The sequence below is a fragment of the Schistocerca cancellata genome, chromosome 9, assembly GCF_023864275.1.
Source record: "Schistocerca cancellata isolate TAMUIC-IGC-003103 chromosome 9, iqSchCanc2.1, whole genome shotgun sequence".
Classification (NCBI taxonomy): Eukaryota; Metazoa; Arthropoda; class Insecta; order Orthoptera; family Acrididae; genus Schistocerca; species Schistocerca cancellata.
The window spans coordinates 257,876,797-257,894,710 of NC_064634.1; the positions used below are offsets into that span (position 1 = coordinate 257,876,797).

Below are 17,914 nucleotides of genomic sequence, written 5' to 3' on the forward strand. Positions count from 1 at the left end.
CCCCGGATGATAATTACACGAAATATTTTGTCAGTATTTGTAAGCAGTGGCTCCTTGAGGTACGGCAATACGTGAACACCGAGAAGTAAGTCTAAACAGTTTTATTAACAAATGCCGATTATAAAACTCAGACGCTACGCGCACCCATCATCACTGTGTCTGTCGTCCTAACAACGGCTAATTACTGTCGTATCTAAAGGCTCTATGGTGAGCTAAGAAAAGAGACACTCTAGTTAACATGGCGCGCTGCGAACGGCGGCCAGTGACTTACTCACTGCATCGCACTGCGGCCGGACACACGTGTACTGACCAAGCAAATTGTCAGCACTCCAGATAGGCCGGCTGGCGAGCGTCTGTTACGTAACGTACAGCTGCGTGCAACCCATAGACCCTTACAGTACAGAGGCATATAGGCCATCGAGTTTCCCTCGCTTCATTTGCAAGTATACGCAGAAGTGGAAGACTAGCAGTGGCACGAAGCATCCTAGATCATGCACCATTGGCTGCGTAGTTGATTGCGTAGCACTCGTGCAGATTGCGTAGGCGGACCAAAGGCTTACTGTACCCTCGGGTTTTGGGAGTTTCGCTGCTGCAGCTCACCACTAGTATTATGCCAGCCACATAAGGCGACCACCGTTGCTACTATTCTCCAGAATCTGAAGAGAGATGGCGGAACCACCCCGATAAACGCTCCAAAAAGCTTTACCTGTTCCAGATAATATTTCCGCAAACATATAAATAAAATTTCGTTAGTCTAGGATCAGGTCCACAGTGAATCCTGTGACACGACCTCGAGTGCCACATGAGTAATTTGTGAGCATGCTGCATGCAATTACATACATACCTTAATGATAATTGAAATTAGCCAAACAACTCTCTCGTCTCGTGATTGCAACAGCTTCTGCATACGGATTGTCCGTATCGTTTCTAGTCGCACTATATTGAGCTTTGAGTTGTAATATTTGCCCTTATACTACAAGTAACGTCAAAGACAGACTGGAAATTGAAACACGGTCACGAAATAACACACATACTTTGATCTCCTTGCTCTCCAGATTTCGGTATTAACGAATCATTACCATTAAATTTAAAAAATAATAAAATTCATGTTACGCTTTCCATCAACCTGAAAATGAGATAATTTCCTTGCAGTGAATTGCGTGACATTTCATTGCCATTTTCATCAATCCCTAAGAAAATTTAGGCAAGACCTAGTGCTAAAAGTGGCCCTGCACCAGCTACACCATTTGTCTTTGGTGTTTCTCTATAACTGCTGGTTATACCTGATGATCTCCTGATGCCTCTCAATACAGAGACACAGCTCCCTGTGAGCGTCGTCATACCCTTTCGTTGCCTGAACAGCACAGCCACGTCCGTCTTTCTGCTCGGTGGTGCAGGCGGTCGCATCCAGTTGCAGGCTTCTGAGTCGTAAGGTTAGTAGGTCGAGCTGCGCTCCCAAGAACTCCATGATGCCCATGAAAAGGCAGTCGAAGCCTAGTGTGACGTTAGCGATGGTGAAACTCGACATGCACTGCAGTACGTATGATAACTCGTACACTGGCACCTAAAAAAGAAACATTGAAAAGAAGTTCAGGAATTCACTTTTCTTGTCTTACCTCACCAACTGCAAAGAGTACATCATATTTGTTAACGAACACTAAGCCATACTTGTATCATGAGGAAAAGAAGATCACCTGTTTTTGTTTAATATTAGACATAGATACTGGGTTCTTTTTTTTATCGAAATTACAGTCATCGATATGTCACAGAGCATAGCCCTTAGGACTCTGATCCTCATCTTACAAGCCCCAATATTACATTACTGGCCATTAAAATTGCTACACCACGAAGAAATCCAGATGATAAACGGTTATTCATTGGACACATACATTATACTAGAACTCACATGTGATTACATTTTCACGCAATTTGGGTGCATAGATCCTGAGAAATCAGTACCCAGAACAACCACCTCTGGCCGTAATAACGGCCTTGATACGCCTGGGAATTGAGTCAAACAGAGCTTGGATGGCGTGTACAGGTACAGCTGCCCATGCAGCTTCAACACGATACCACAGTTCATCAAGAGTAGTGACTGGCGTATTACGACGAGTCAGTTGCTCGGCCACCATTCACCAGACGTTTTCAGTTGGTGAGAGATCTGGAGAATGTGCTGGCCAGGGCAGCATGCGAACATTTTCTGTATCCAGAAACGCCCGTACAGGACCTGCAATATGCGGTCGTGCATTATCCTGCTGAAATGTAGGGTTTCGCAGGGATCGAATGAAGGGTAGAGCCACGGGTGTAATGTCCACTGTTCAAAGTGCCGTCAGTGCGAACAAGAGGTGACCGAGACGTGTAACCAGTTGCACCCCGTACCATCACGCCGGGTGATACTCCAGTATGGCGATGACGAATACACGCTTCCAATGTGCATTCACCGCGATGTCGCCAAACACTGATGCGACCATCGTGATGCTCTAAACAGAAACTGGATTCATCCAAAAAATGACGTTTTACCATTCGTGCTCCCAGGTTCGTCGTTGAGTACACCGTCGCAGGTGCCCCTGTCTGTGATGCGGCGTCAAGGGTAACCGCAGCCATGGTCTCCGAGCTGATAGGCCATGCTGCTGCAAACGTCGTCGAACTGTTCGTGCAGATGGTTGTTGTCTTGCAGACGTCCCCAACTGTTGACTCAGGGATCGAGACGTGGCTGCAGGATACGTCACAGCCATGCGGATAAGATGCCTGTCATCTTGACTGCTAGTGATACGAGGCCCATGGGATCCAGCACGGCGTTCCGTATTACCCTCCTGAACCCACCGATTCCATATTCTGTTAACAGTCATTGGATCTCGACCACCGCGAGCAGCAATGTCGCGATACGATAAACCGCAATCGCGACCGGCTACAATCCGACCTTTATCAAAGTCGGAAACGTGATGGTACACATTTCTCCTCCTTACACGAGGCATCACAACAACGTTTCACCAGGCAACGCCGATCAACTGCTCTTTGTGTATGAGAAATCGGTTGGAAACTTTCCTCATGTCAGCACGTTGTAGGTGCCGCCATCGGCACCAACCTTGTGTGAATGCTCTGAAATGCATATCACAGCATCTTCTTCCTGTCGGTTAAATTTCGCGTCTGTAGCACGTCATCTTCGTGGTGTAGCAATTTTAATGGCCAGTACTATAGTTCCCAGAATCACGTTATAAGTTCTGCTTCGCTAATTTTCCTCTTGTCTTTATCTTTTATTATAATTGTTATCTAATAAGCCTGATCATTACTATTATTTACACTGATACCAACTCTCATTCGTCGCCGTTAGTGGCTGGGTAAACATATTTATCTCTGTACCGTAAAGTTGAAGGTATCTGGACGGATCACATTTTCCGTTGGTTCTGTGGTAATGTATCGTAAAGGTGACAGTAATTATTTGAAATTAACATATAGCTAAGATTCTTTCACAACATCGACGACGTAATAAAACAGTGTCATCATTGGTCTCAAAACCCTTTTCTAAACCAAGGCCATCCAGATTTTATGATGTGACACTAAATTCTTCTTTCTTTAATTTTGGTCGGTTTACTAGTGATGATACAGAATTTGTTAGAGATCGTTTGTTCGTATAATTATACAGATATTTTTTGTTTACTCCACCATAGGATCTCTAATGAAAAGTAAACTATATGGAATATCTGAAACACATCTTCTGTGTCGGACGTACCATGAGCATGTAGCAAACATCTTGGAAACCAGTATTTTCTCTGCCCATCAAGATATGACAGCTCTTCTTTACCAGTTCCAGTCATTTTGCATCTCCATTTCGTATTCAGGTTTTTTTCCATATTTTACACATCTTTCTAGACTTTCCATGTTATTCCGTAATCTATGTATAAACGTACGACAGTATTTGTGCTTGTAACCTCCCCCTCACTTATCGACCTTGATGACAGTGAAAAATTAAACCGCGTGTACCTAATGGAAATTCGGGAAAAGCAATCGTCACCGAGGTTAATTTGTCGGTAAAGAGGGAGGAAAGGGTTACATCTAAATGAAAGGAAAAATGCTAATGAAACTGGTGGAAATTAATTGTGAAATAGGGGTAAAGTTAATAAAGAAAGTAAATGTGCGGCCATTACGTTAACAATCAACTAGCGGTAGTTAGATATTTGAGATTTGGGGGAAATTACGGTCGCCAGTCCTAAGGACAATTACTATAGTAACTGAAAAAGAAAGATTTTTACACATATAATTAGCACTAGAAGCGTGGCAACTGAAGGTCGACAAGTGTAGTGTGAAAACTGAAAGTTTGTCAGAAGTAACAAATTTCGCTACACTCTGACTTAATTTATCAAAAGAATGAATAAAACTGGAAAATCGAAAGTTAATTTAGTGACTGAAGTTAATAGTGAGCTTTCTTTCTGAAGCACATCGAAATTCAGTAAAATACGGTTAGTCTTGGACTACCTCAACAATCATTTCAAAAGCTACTTGAATCTACGCACTTTAGAAATAAGAGATTTAACTTTGAACTTGAATTAAATGATTCTGAACAATTAACAATAGTAAAATTTAGTATGTACCGAGCTGAGCTGCAGTCACAGGTAAGCTAAAATATGATAACAAAACTAGCACTATTAATTTGTGCTTGTGTAATCTAAGTATTGTAGCCAGCTATGAATACTTTAACTGAACTTTGAAATTAAAGTAGTGAAATGGAATGATTGTATTTTAATGCTGGCGTCTGAATTTGAACGACACTCGGGTTCATTCCGGAAAAGGAAGGGAGCCTGCTTGGTAATGCAATTGGGACAATGAGCAACAAAGGTTCATGCTAAGTAGCTGTAATTTTGTGACGCAACAATTTTAAAAGTTTGAAAAGCTGAGGTCTGCCATACAGTTCTAAAACTTTACGTGCTTCCAGTCTTCCTTGTTGGTTGATTGAAGGTTTGAAGCCGTCGATCGAGGATGTGGCGACAGTCACTCATTGTCGGCCGTCGCTGTTGCAGAAGCTGGATGTTGGCGCGCCTTCTTCTCGACACGGTCACCAGACGAAACGGGCTCTTGATGTGCGCCAGATAATGCTTCCCGTCCGCGACACCATGTCAGAAACTATCATCGCAAGTCGAGTGCAATTACATGCTGCCAAACCCCGAAAGCGCGGCAACTCGCGGGAGCGTCACACAACACACCTGCTCCACTCGCTACTCCAGCCAGACTCCCTCTGCCCGCGCTCCACGCGCCAGAGTTAACACTACCAAAGATCCTACACACTTTGATCCTTCACACGACCTATCGATCTAATCGTTCGATAGCAGTTTTCCCTAGGCAAGACCCAGCGTAAAAATACAAATAATATTTACGAAACAGACCAATTATACATCGACATAAATGCATAAATATATATATACAAACAGTAAAACAATTACAATATACGAAGACACAGAAATGTTATATATTCAGGTAACAAAAATAAGGAAAACAAATTTATAGTACAATAGATGGAAATAGGAGGATATGCATTTCCGGCGTTACATGCTCTTACTGCTTACTCTACCATGTTTCTTTGGCATCAAGTAGTGATTTGGGTTCCCCACCAAACCTGAGAGAATCTACAAGGCGTCTGCAAGGCAACTGTTACTCTTTGTCTGCTAAATGCAACCCCATATAAAAAAAATTCTGTCTACACACAACTCTTAACTGCCAATGCCAACATTGTGTACCCCAAAACCTAAATGTACAACAGTGGAGGTGGAGTGCTGTTTTAAATACAGCTTGATGTTTACTGATTCTTACAAAAAAAATCTATCTCCTAAGAACGTAAAATGGAATACGAACGTCTATAAAATGAGACTGACAGGAAGAAATGGCTAAGCAGGAATGGCTAGAGGACAAATGGAAGGATTTAGAAGCATATTTCACAAGGGAAAGATGGATACCGCGTACAGTAAAATGAAAAGAGGCCTTTGGATAAAAGACAAACAGCTGTATGAATATTAAGAGCTCAGATGGAAAGCCAGTCCTAAGCAAAGAAGGGAAAGCTGAAAGATGAAAGGAGTAAATACAAAGGAGATGAACTTGAAGGCAGTATTACAGACACGGAAGAGGACGTAAAGGAAGATGAAATGGGAGGTACAATACTGTGGGGCGGCCGAAATGGCCGAGCAGTTCTAGGCGCCACAGTCTGGAACCGCGCGCCCGCTACGGTCGCAGGTTCGAATCCTGCCTCGGGCATGGATGTGTGTGATGTCCTTAGGTTAGTTAGGTTTAAGTAGTTCTAAGTTCTAGGGGACTGATGACCTCAGATGTTAAGTCCCATAGTGCTCAGAGCCATTTGATTTGAACAATACTGCGAGAAGAATTTGACACAGCACTGAAAGACCTAGCTGGAAACAAGGCCCCAGGACAAGATGACATTCTGTCAGAACTACTAAGAGCCATAGGAGAGCCAGCCACGATAGAACCCTTCCATCTGGGCAACAAGATGTATGAGACAGGCGAAGAATCCTCAGAGTTTAGGAAGAATGTAATAATTCCAACTCCAAAGAAAGAGTTGCAAACAGGTGCAAAAATTACCGAATTATGAGTTTAATAATTCATGGCTGAAAATACTAACACGAATTATTTACAGAAGAAAGGAAAAACTGGTAGAACCCGACTTCAGGGAAGATCAGTTTGGATTTCGCAGAAATGTTAGAACACGCAAGGCAGTACTGATCCTAAGACTTACTTTAGAAGACAGGTTAAGGAAAACCTACATTTATAACACTTGTAGTCTTAGGGAAAAACTTTGACAATGTTGACTGGAATACTCTCTTTGAAATTCTGAAGATATCACGGGTAAAACCTGGGGGAACGAAAGGTATTTACAACTTGTACAGAAATCAGACGGCAGTTACAAGAGTCAAGGGGCATGAACCGCAAGCAGTGGTTGGGAAGGGAGTGAGAAAGGGTTACAGGCTATCGCCGATGTCATTCAGTCTGTACACTGAGTAAGCAGTAAAGGAAATCAAAGAAAAGTTTGGAATACGTATTGAAGCTCAGGGAGGAGATATAAAAATAATGAGATTTGCCAATGACACTAATTCTGTCAGAGACTACAAAGGTCTTGGAAGGGCAGTTGAATGGAATCGATAGTGTCTTGAAAGGGTGTTAGTGACACAGAGGTATCTGCAACAACATTTATTTCGCAATTTAAGATTACAGAGTTATAAAATGTCATGGGGCACTGGACGGCATGCCTCATCAGCAAATCAGGACATTGCTGCTGCAGGTCAGTGAGCCATAGCCATGTGCTGTGCTGGTGACAGCGTGGGGACAGGAAGGCGTCACCCACCCAGACATTCTGCAGTGCTGTGCAGCTTGTACCTGTGTTATGAACAGATTTTTTCGTATATCCTCTAATGTAGTAAACATAAAGTGAGTTTACTACTTTATCCATCAAAGTTATTGATGTTTGTAAAGGTTTAAGGCAGTCCTCTATAGAGTCCAACACACAGGTAATTCGTAACCACACTGCAGTTTCCTTGATAGCTACCTTTCTTCAGAAGTCATGGTTTGATGATACACATCCCCATTTCTCACGTCAATGGCAGAGAGCAAGAGCAAGTAGAATGGATATAACTTATAACTGGTCATAGAGAGAGTCTGTAAGCATAAAGCTTCTTCTATACTATGAAGATCCAAAACGTAGGTAACATCTGGAAATAATGATGTTTTGAGAAAATATGGAAAACGTATAAAATATGGGAAATAAAAGCAGATACAAAATGTGAAGACAGTCGTTAAATGATGATGTAAAGAAGAAAAAATGATTGTTTTGAAGATGTGTCATACACATACATGACACTTTGCATTTAGAAAATAATTATGCAATTTCAATATTCTACAGAGTTTAAACTGCCTTAGAGATATTAGGATGGAGTTGTCATTCCCAAATGGTGTGGGTGATTTCTGTTGAGTCACCACACATCGACAGTTAATTAATACATAGAGACAGATAGCATGTAGATAGGAAAATTCTTAATACGATTACACTGTGATCTTAACATCTTGTTCTACAATACTACAAATAAAATCATACACATGATTGGTTATGGCTACTAGGAACGAATTAGGTAGGTATACTCCAGTTTTTATCTTCTTTTATAGCTCTACGTTGGTGATGATATGTAGTTTTCATAATAACGAGCAGTATTTTGGGCTATGTTCTAAATGCAACCAGAATAGCATACATTTAGAGGTTGGGAGGCAGTCTGATAAAGTACCCTGGCTAAAGCAGAAACTTGGTCTGACACCATACGAAAAAGAAACGTTAATAAAGTGCCAGATACAAATCCAACCAAGACCTTCAAGCATCCAGTCACATCATTTTAGCGAGATGCTACACAGAGTCCTGTGCCAATCCGTAAAAGGGAGGGGTTTTTCAATACAGAAAGTAAGTTGGATGTGAACAGTGCGTAGCGTTGTGCAGTTGGAGGTGAGTCGCCAACAGTGGTGATTGTGGGGAGAGAGATGGCAGAGTTTTGAAAGCGGACGATCTGGACGTGTGTCCGTCAGAAAAAGGAAATTTGTAAGACTGGATGTCATGAACTGATATATATATTATGAATTTTGAACAGTATTAAGGTAAACACTTTGTTTGTTCTCTATCAAAATCTTTCATTTGCTAACTATGCCTATCAGTAGTTAGTGCCTTCAATAGTTAGAATCTTTCATTTAGTTGGCAGTATTAGCGTTCGCTGTATTGCATTAGTTCGAGTAACGAAGATTTTTGTGAGGTACGTATTTCATGAAAGGTGTAGGTTATTGTCAGTCAGGGCCATTCTTTTGTAGGGATTATTGAAAGTCAGATTGCGTTGCGCTAAAAAAAAAATATTGTGTGTCAGTTTAGTGTTGATTAGAATAAGTAAAGAGAGAAATGTCTGAGTACGTTCAGTTTTGCTCAGCTGGTTGAAAATCAAATAATGTAGAGGTTTTCCAGAACTGTCATTTATAAATTTTTCTAAGGGGATGTTTCACATGTTCCCAAACAACGATGGAATTTTTATGAATGACAATGCGCCATGTAACTGGGCCATATTGTTCGCGATTGGTTTGAAGAATATTCTGGACAATTCGTGGGAATAATTTGGACACCCAGATCGCCTGACACGAATCCATCGAACATTTGTGGGGCATAATCGAGAGGTCAGTTCGTGTACAAAATTCTGGACCAGCAACATTTTCGCAGTTATTGACGAATATATTTCTGCAGAAGACTTCCAGTGGCTTGTTGATCCATGTCACATCGAGTTGCTGCACTATGCCAGGCTAAAGGAGGTCCTACACGGTATTTGGAGGTAGCCCATGACATTTGTCACATCGGTGTATCAACATAAGATCATGATTCTTAATGAGTAGCTTGTGACAATGTAAGACGTCGTGGTCTCATGACCTTCATTGCTTACATATTCCGCCCTCACAATCATATTCCGCACATCAAGACGCTTCATTCGAACCCGAACTTGATAAGATAAAGTCAATGTATGAATTCATGTAAGTGATATGCAAATAACAAGTAAGCGCACCGTGGTTGAAATACTCGAGGCTGGCGTACACACATATATTTCAGACATGACGGTCACAGGAGCTTTTTGTTTGAGAGAGGCAGACCGCACGCCGGGAGGCCGGTCCCTTCAGAGGACGAGTCAACCTCGACCGCCCGTGGAGCAGACAGCGTTTTCCCAAGTGAAAGGAAGAACAACCCCATGTTCAGCTTAAAAGCAAATTCCGCTACATTGTGTGGGAGCGCCCAGCCTACGCATACTTTACAAATATAGCACGCAGTTTCATAGATTTTCACAGGGAGACAGCAAACGGCAAACGCCGATGCTACATATTTCCGGATTGGTCGCCTTAAACGAAACGTCATTCTCCTGTTTTAGAAGAGCAATGCTGATTGGCAGACGATATTTCTGACGCCTTGAGCTGAAGGAGTAATGGAAGAGACTGAAAGATATACCCCTTCACGTCTGGCATGGAGAGGGGCCGTTCCGTTGTCGCTCTTGGAGAGAGAACACGTAACGAGAGCGTGCGCGCTCGTACGTGTACTCAAAGAGCGAGGAGCAAGTCTCTCCTCACTGGGAGAGCACTTCTGTCGAAAGCGAATCGGAGTGCGACTCTATACTGAGTCCTTGCGATTAAGCGTTGTTCACTGCGTGGTGTGAACGGACAGAGTTATACTTAAACGCCTGCGAGCGAATTTTTGAGTGGCATCGTGGTGGAACCAATCCAGATAGAACGAGAGGTATTATTTGTCAGCAGCGAGCGGCGCAGACAGCAGTCGCCGCAGCTTACAGTATTGTGCGCTACAGTTCTTGCGAGCCCCATATTTCCTCCACAACAGTACACTTCACTGCATTTCACATGCGACAGCCTCGACCGTACCTAGCAACATTCTAACGGATAATTATTCAAGTTGAGTAGGCGCGGCTCTCAGGCATTCTGCCAAGTCAATAACAATGAAACTTTGTATAGAAATTTCATTAGCGAATCCTATCCTTAAGAGGTAACTTCACATTCCTAAAAGAACCCGTAAATAACTTGTGCAGTTCATAACTAAAATTGCCATTGTGATTTCTCAGAATGTTTGCAAAATAAATAATAATTTTCGTTAGTTTCATGTTTTTCTTACACTAACTAGCACTACTCCAGTACCCAAGCATCCCACTAGTTGCGTAAGAAATTTTGTGAATTTTTGTGTCATTTCCTTACAGCGGACGACTTCCGAAGATATTTACTGTTGAAAGTTTTTCAGGCATTTCTCTTTAGAACGTTAGGAGCGTCTGTCTGACTTCTGTAGGAGTGTGGGAGTGGAAATTGCGGATTGCAGGAGCCACAGGGTAAAGGGTACATCTCAGATTAATCCGTTGCGCAGAATGACAGAATAGCACCCACACGCTCACAACAACATTTTAAATTTTTCATGTCGGTCAATAATTATATGAAATATTAAAAACCAAATTTTTGTTGTCGTTTGAAACCATTAGAAGCCGACGGCCTTGCCGCATTGCAACAACCGTTCCCGTCAGATGATCATAGTTAAGTGCTGTCGGGCTGGGCTAGCATTTGGGCGGGTGAGCATCCGGCCTGCCGAGCGCTGTTGGCAAGAGAGCTGTGCTCAGCCCTTGTGATTCAAACTGAGGAGCTACTTGATTGAAGAATAGCTGCTCTGGTCTCGCAAACTGACAAAACGGCCTGGAGAGCCGTATGCTGACCACATGCTCCTCCCCATCCGGATCCAGTGACGGGATGACATGGCGGCCGGTAGGTACCGTTGTGCCTTCATGGCCTGTTCGCGCGGAGTTTAGTTTAGTTTGAAGCCGATAGATTGGCAACTTGCAAAAAGAATCAGGTCATCGTTTTAGCCATTTAGTGCTGTAGATGCTGTGTAACAAACCAACCTGCGTGTAATTGGTGCTGCGTAGCTGTCCAAACGGTTTAGCCATTTAGTGTTATAGGTGCTCTGTAACAAACAAACCTGAGTGTAATTGGTGCTGGGTAGCTGTCCAAACGGCAGTTTCCTCTCGCCTGGGTAGGCAATAAGCGGCATGGGGCACCAGACGGCGCCCTGGACGCAGATGAGAGCGACCACGAACAGGGCGAAGGCGCGCACGCGGCGGCTCACGTCACGTGCAGAGGCTTCGGCTGCTCCTCCCGCCAGTTCCTCCTGGGACATCACCAGACGCTCCGTTCGTCGCACCAGGGCGTAGTAGCGTCGGTGGTCGCGCAAGAAGAAGGCCAGCTTGACCACACCGCAGGCCGTGGTCAGCGTGTTGGGCAGCACCAGTGTGATCTCTTCCATGCTGCCCTGTCCGAAGGCGATGCCCACGGCGGCTTCGGCCATATTGGCGACACTCGCCAGGAACACGGCTGCGGTGTAGACGTAATACAGGGCGGATTCTGTCAGTGGCCACGCACCACTGAAGAACAGTATTCGAATGTTCACCTTCAATAGGGAGCCCGCAGTCTCGCTCCAAGTAAATGTTGCTGTCTCATCACTGATTGGTAGCTCTCTCTGCAGCAGGCCGCTTTTCACCTGAGAAGTAAACGGAATGTCTGTGAATACAATGCTCTAGAAAATTTAAGGTCTAGCTAGATAAAGTAACGCAACATATTAACTACTAGGCGGAAACAAACCAAAATGCGGGAGTAAATTGCCACAGGTCTCCCAGTCCTACACAGAAAATTTTGGCGTCAGGTGGCGTGAGGTCAGCGTCACTATAATACCCAACGGGGCTGGCCCCGCAACACGAAGCAGCTGAACGAACGTAGAAATATAGTATGTGTCAATCAGCGAGTAGTTACGGTGCAATGCGGTAGTGCTCACTACAACATGGTCCAGAGACAGGAGATAATCTTGGAATGACTTCACACGGAGAATAGTCATCGGGAAACTGGATGATGATGATTATTAGTGTTTTAGGGCGCACAACAGCGAGGTTATCAGCGCCCGTTCCCAAAAGTTCAATTTGGAGCCGAATTGTGAGAGAATGGGTATTGTTCAAATTGCAAGATTGGACACAGCACATCAAAACAGGGAGATAAAAATAAAATAGCAGTACAAACAGGTAAAAATAATTAACGGTGGCTGAGTGACCACTTACAAATAATGGGTGACCAAACCACTGGACAGCACATTAAGACTTCAATCCCAATATTTTGGGAAGAAGGCCAGACATCACACAAAAACGTAAAACTCTAGCGACACGCGCCTCATTATTAGTTAAAAGAGAGGGTAGGTCTGGTGGGAAACTGAAATCTTCCCTCAAACCCGCATATAAAACACACTCAGTTAAAATATGTCGTATCGACAGCTGTGTCCCACGTGTCTGACACGTTGGTGGCTCCTCACGACGTAACAGAAAACCATGCGTCAAAGGACAATGGCCTATTCTAGGCCGCGTAGGGGCTACTTCCTCAGCGCGTCGTTGTCGGAAGGAGGTGAGTGGAAGAAAGACGAAATGTAACGACAGTAGCCCCGGAGTGTGGTGTGGCTCACGGTACTGTTTCATGTGCATGGGGAGCATTCCAAACAACAGCTGCTGCTGCCCAAATGAGAGGTTGTGGTAGACCGCGGTCAGCTACTGCAGCAGATGACGGCTACGTTGTAAAACAGGCAAAAAGGGAGCCGCGTCAAACGGCGGGTGCAATTGTGCCAGCATTTAATACAATTGCAAGTCACGCTATCACACACTCCACAATAACACGGTGACTACATTGGAGTGATCTGTTTGCCTGACAATGAATATATTGTGTTCCATTTTCACCAGCATATCCGTGCACCGTTCGCGATGGTTCCAGCTCCACAGGGACCTGACTAACGAGGCATAGAGTCGTGTGCTCTTCTCGTATGAGAGCAGATTCAGTCTGAGTGCTGATTCCGGATACACTCTCATAAGACGAGAGTTGGCTACAAGTAATGCACACAGGAACATTGTCGAACATGATCATTTTTTGGTGTGGGGAGGCACTGTTTTCCGTGGGCGTTTTGACCTCCAATTCCTTGAACATGGTACACTCATCGGTGAACGTTATTGTGCACTGTATTCCTTCCTCATGTGCGTCTTTTCACGCGTGCATTCGGTCCTGACTTGATTTTTGTGAATGATAGTGCACGACTACATCAAACAGTGCAGGTGGGGGATCTCTTGGAGCGAGAGGATATTTGGCAAATATGCTGATATGTCCATTCCCTCTACTTAAATTCCGTCAAGCACGTGTAGGGTAGGTTGCGGAAACGTATTCAAGCAAGTCCACTTCCACCAGAGATCATCCAGCAGTTGTGAACGTCCATCGGTCTTGTGGCCACCATGGCAGCACGAGGAGGAGCATGAACTGCCGTCCGCCGTGATCATACACCGTATTAAAAACAATGTCCCGACGTTGTACGGTCCAGGGGACAATCATGAATCTTGATGACTTCAGTATCACTATTGTCTTCAAATAAAAGTGTCATTTCTGTTCGTCTCACTGAGCATCTCTCTCGGAGTATGTCCCAATATTCATCGAGCTCTTTACTTGGCAGTGACACGTCATGCGAAAATTGCTTTCGTCCCTAAGTTTTGCACAACATTGTATTTCAGCAGCTACAGAGTCCACAGACGTAATGCTATACAAATGAGTATTCCGATCATTCCACAGGTAGACAATTATTAGAATATTGTCACTGAGTGAATTCCTGTTAGATTCACACCGAGTATTGTGCGGAGTCGGACTCTCACACGGCTCCTCCCAGATTACCGGAGAAGGTAAAGATTACAGCAGTTTATGAGGAAAGTTGAAGAACTGCTAGGTGCATTGGTTGACGCGTATCATCAGTTTGTGTTTTTTCTGTTCCATAATTGGCTCTGAGCACTATGGGACTTAACATCTATGGTCATCAGTCCCCTAGAACTTAGAACTACTTAAACCTAACTAACCTAAGGACATCACACAACACTCAGTCATTACGAGGCAGAGAAAATCCCTGACCCCGCCGGGAAATTCCATAATTCTGCACCATATGTATAGCATGGATATAATAAGCTTTCTAGATAAAAAAGGAAACTCCTAACAAAAACTTGACACGAATTCAGGGAACATCTTTCATGATAACGTCGGTGCGTCTTTCGCACATTGACAGTCGACCCTGAGCGTAAACAAATGCAACGTAGTTTGCCTTAATTGTTGAACAGATCTATATCTGTTTGACTACGCTGTTGATGAAAATCACTGGAAACAGAGAAGACCAAAAAATACACATGCGTAGCCGTCCGAAACAAACTTTAGTGGTATGACCACATGAAACAAATCTGAGATGCCAGACTGAGGTTCAGTCGAACAGTTTTAAAGAAATTTAATTCATCCACGAAACGAAGTGCCTTATAAAAGCCACTTGTCGGACCGATCCTTGAGTATTGTTCATCGATATCATCGTATATACAGGGTGATTATAATTAAAGTTAAACTTTCAAACCGCTGTAAAAATAACACCACTGGTCAGGATGATGTCAAATTGCAATGGAATATTATTGGAGAAGGGGGAAAACGTATGGCAGAAGAAAAATAAATAGTTACAAAATGTAGCAATATATGGCGCTGGAAGCATCATATTCTAATAGAGGTCGACTATAAATGACAAATGAATCATACAACAATGCGTAAGGTGCAAGTTTCACGTTAAACAAACTGTACTACTCAGTGTGCAAGGATGTATACGTGTCATACTGTTAGTTACCTAAGTCCATCCACCACGGCAAGGTCATATCACATCGGATGGGAAAATCGGTTTTTAATTGTCCTGAGGCCATAAACTGCATAAAAAGCATAACTCATATAGGTTTTTTATTCTCCTGAGACCAAAACCGCGTAAAAAGCGTCAATCACATCGGTTTTTAATTGTCCTGAGGCCAAAAATCGCATAAAAAGCATCAATCAAAATCAAATCGGATTATTAATTTCCGTGTTACTGGAGCAAAACATGTTCAATATGCTGTCCACTGTTTTCTGCAACAAGCTGAAATCGGGGAACAGCATGATCCGCAACTAATCGAAATGTTTCCGGGGTCACGTTCAGAATGTGTTGCGTAATGTGTGCCTTCAATGGAACTAAGTTTGTAATCGAAACACTGAACACAACATCTTTTAGATAGCCTCACAGCCAGAAGTCACACGGATTAAGATCAGGTAATCGGCACGGCCAGGCTGTAGAGAAATCGCGGCTGATAATTCTAGCATTTCCGAAATGGCGCTTCAGCAGCTGCTTGACTGGGTTTGCAATGTGCGGAGGTACACCATCTTGCATAAAAATGATGCCATCCACACATCCACGCTGTTGGAGAGCTGGAATGACGTGGTTGCGCAAAAGACACTCATAGCACTTTCCAGTGACAGTACAGGTAACAGGACCGGCCATGGAAAAAATATGGCCCTGTGATAAATGATGCCGTAAACTCGCACCACACAGGGACCTTGTCAGGATGAAATGGTACTGGTTTATTTGCGTGTGGGTTTTCCGCTGCCCATATTCGACAGTTCTGTGTATTGACATACCCTGTCAGATGGTAGTGGATTTCGTCGTCTGTCCGCACAATCTTCCACCGCCAATGATTGTCCACATCTATGCGAGCCTGAAACTCTAAAGCAAACATCTCTCTTGCTGGCAGGTCAACAGGAAGCAACTCGTGCTCATTGGTAATTTTGAATGGATAGCGAAGAAGGATATTGCGTAGAATTTAAAGCACCGTGCTCACGGCTATGTCCAATTCTCTGTGCACTAGACGTTTGCACACCACCATTCGTCTCCTCCTACATTGCTGTTGCCACTTCTTCCACTGACGTCGAATCAATTCGTTTCCTTCCTCTACCAGGTTGCACACCAAAGAACCCGTCTTCACGAATTTCCGAATCAATTTCTCCAGACCCACGGCAGTCATGGGACTAACGCCTTTTTTCAAACCCTTCAGTGTCCGGAACTTCTGCAGAGCGACGTGAGCACAGTCATCATTCTTGTAATATAGCTTTACCAGCAGAGCGCGATCCTGCATTGAGACAGTCATGGCGAACGTCGCAGATGCGAGAGGAGGAGGATCCCTGTACCCGGAGTGCTTATGCAAACTTCAGTGTGTCGAGTGCATGACAGGTGTCTTCATTTACGTACTCTGACACATACAGCACCATCTATTGATCCATTTTGACACTATTTTTTTCTTCTGTCATACGTTTTCCCCCTTCTACGATAATATTCCATTGCAATTTGACGTCATTCTGACCACAGGTGTTATTTCTACAGCCGTTTGAAAATTTAACTTTAATTATAATCACTCTGTATATATCGTAGGATCAGCAGAAGAAATAGGGACCATCCGTTACGTCATGGAATAGTTTATTTAGTGCGAGAGCCATTACGGAGACCCTCAACAAACTCCAGTGACAGCCCCCCAAGAGAAACATTGTGTACCCCACAGAGCGTTACAGTAGAAAGTTCGACATGGTACGTTCGAAGAACAGAAGGGTATATAAGGTTTGATAAATAGTATCCGGACACGCATATACAGGGTGAGTCACTAACTATTGCCATAAAGAATAACTCCGAAAGTATTATAGGAGATGAAAAGTTTGTGGGACAAAAGTTGCATGGGACAACGGGGGCCTTAATATGAATATGACATAGTTTTTTTTTTTTTTTTTTTTTTTTTGCTAAGTGGGTCAGTTCAGAGATAAGAAGGTCAACTTCGTTTTTTAAATGAGATACTATACTTATACTTTGGTACTTATTTTTTGATAGCGGCTATCGAGGCAGTAACGTCTTTATAAACAACGAATACCCACAAGAAAAAATCCAGAGGCGTCAAGTCTGGCAAATGTGCCGGCGACGACATCTCTCTTCCGCGTCCAATCCAACGATGTTAATATTCCCATATCAGCATAAACGGTATGTAAGTGACACAGAACTTGAACCAACCTGTTATGCTGTGTCTGTTGTCTATCCTACACCTCTCGCAAATCTCTGCAGCTTGTAGTTGTGAAGAAATATTTACTGTAATATAGTGGTGTATTGGGTAATTTGGTGCAAGTTTTGTTCTGTTCTAAAATTAGAGAGTGTGATTAAGGGCTTAGGAACGCACCTGTGTAAGCTCTTGTGACAGATATGGGCCACGAGTTACTTCTGACATGTTGGCCTGTGACATCATATGATGTATGGAACATGACAGTTACAGAGGTGTAACTCATATAGGGACTTCTAGTAAGGCGAACTCAGTTTGCTGCCAGTCCACTTCGAGTGCTGTAGAGTTATCAGTCAATCATCAGTTTGTTTTCTTATTGGGTATCTTAAAATCCTACGTATTTGTGTTCAAATGGTTCAAATGGCTCTGAGCACTATGGG

At 43.4% G+C, this 17,914-nt stretch overlaps 1 protein-coding gene across 1 annotated transcript in view; it reads right to left on the minus strand.

Annotated features, from left to right (window-relative positions):
• LOC126101349 (odorant receptor Or2-like) overlaps window positions 1–17,702 on the minus strand; it is a 73,682-nt gene extending 55,980 nt beyond the window's left edge. The window contains exons 1-3 of the mRNA XM_049912018.1: window positions 17,655–17,702; window positions 11,528–12,085; window positions 1,284–1,564 (exon numbers count right to left, since the gene is read on the minus strand). Coding sequence (XP_049767975.1) covers window positions 1,284–1,564; window positions 11,528–12,085; window positions 17,655–17,702 — 887 coding nt within the window. The remainder of the gene's footprint in view (window positions 1–1,283; window positions 1,565–11,527; window positions 12,086–17,654) is intronic.
• Between the last annotated feature and the right edge of the window lie 212 nt (window positions 17,703–17,914).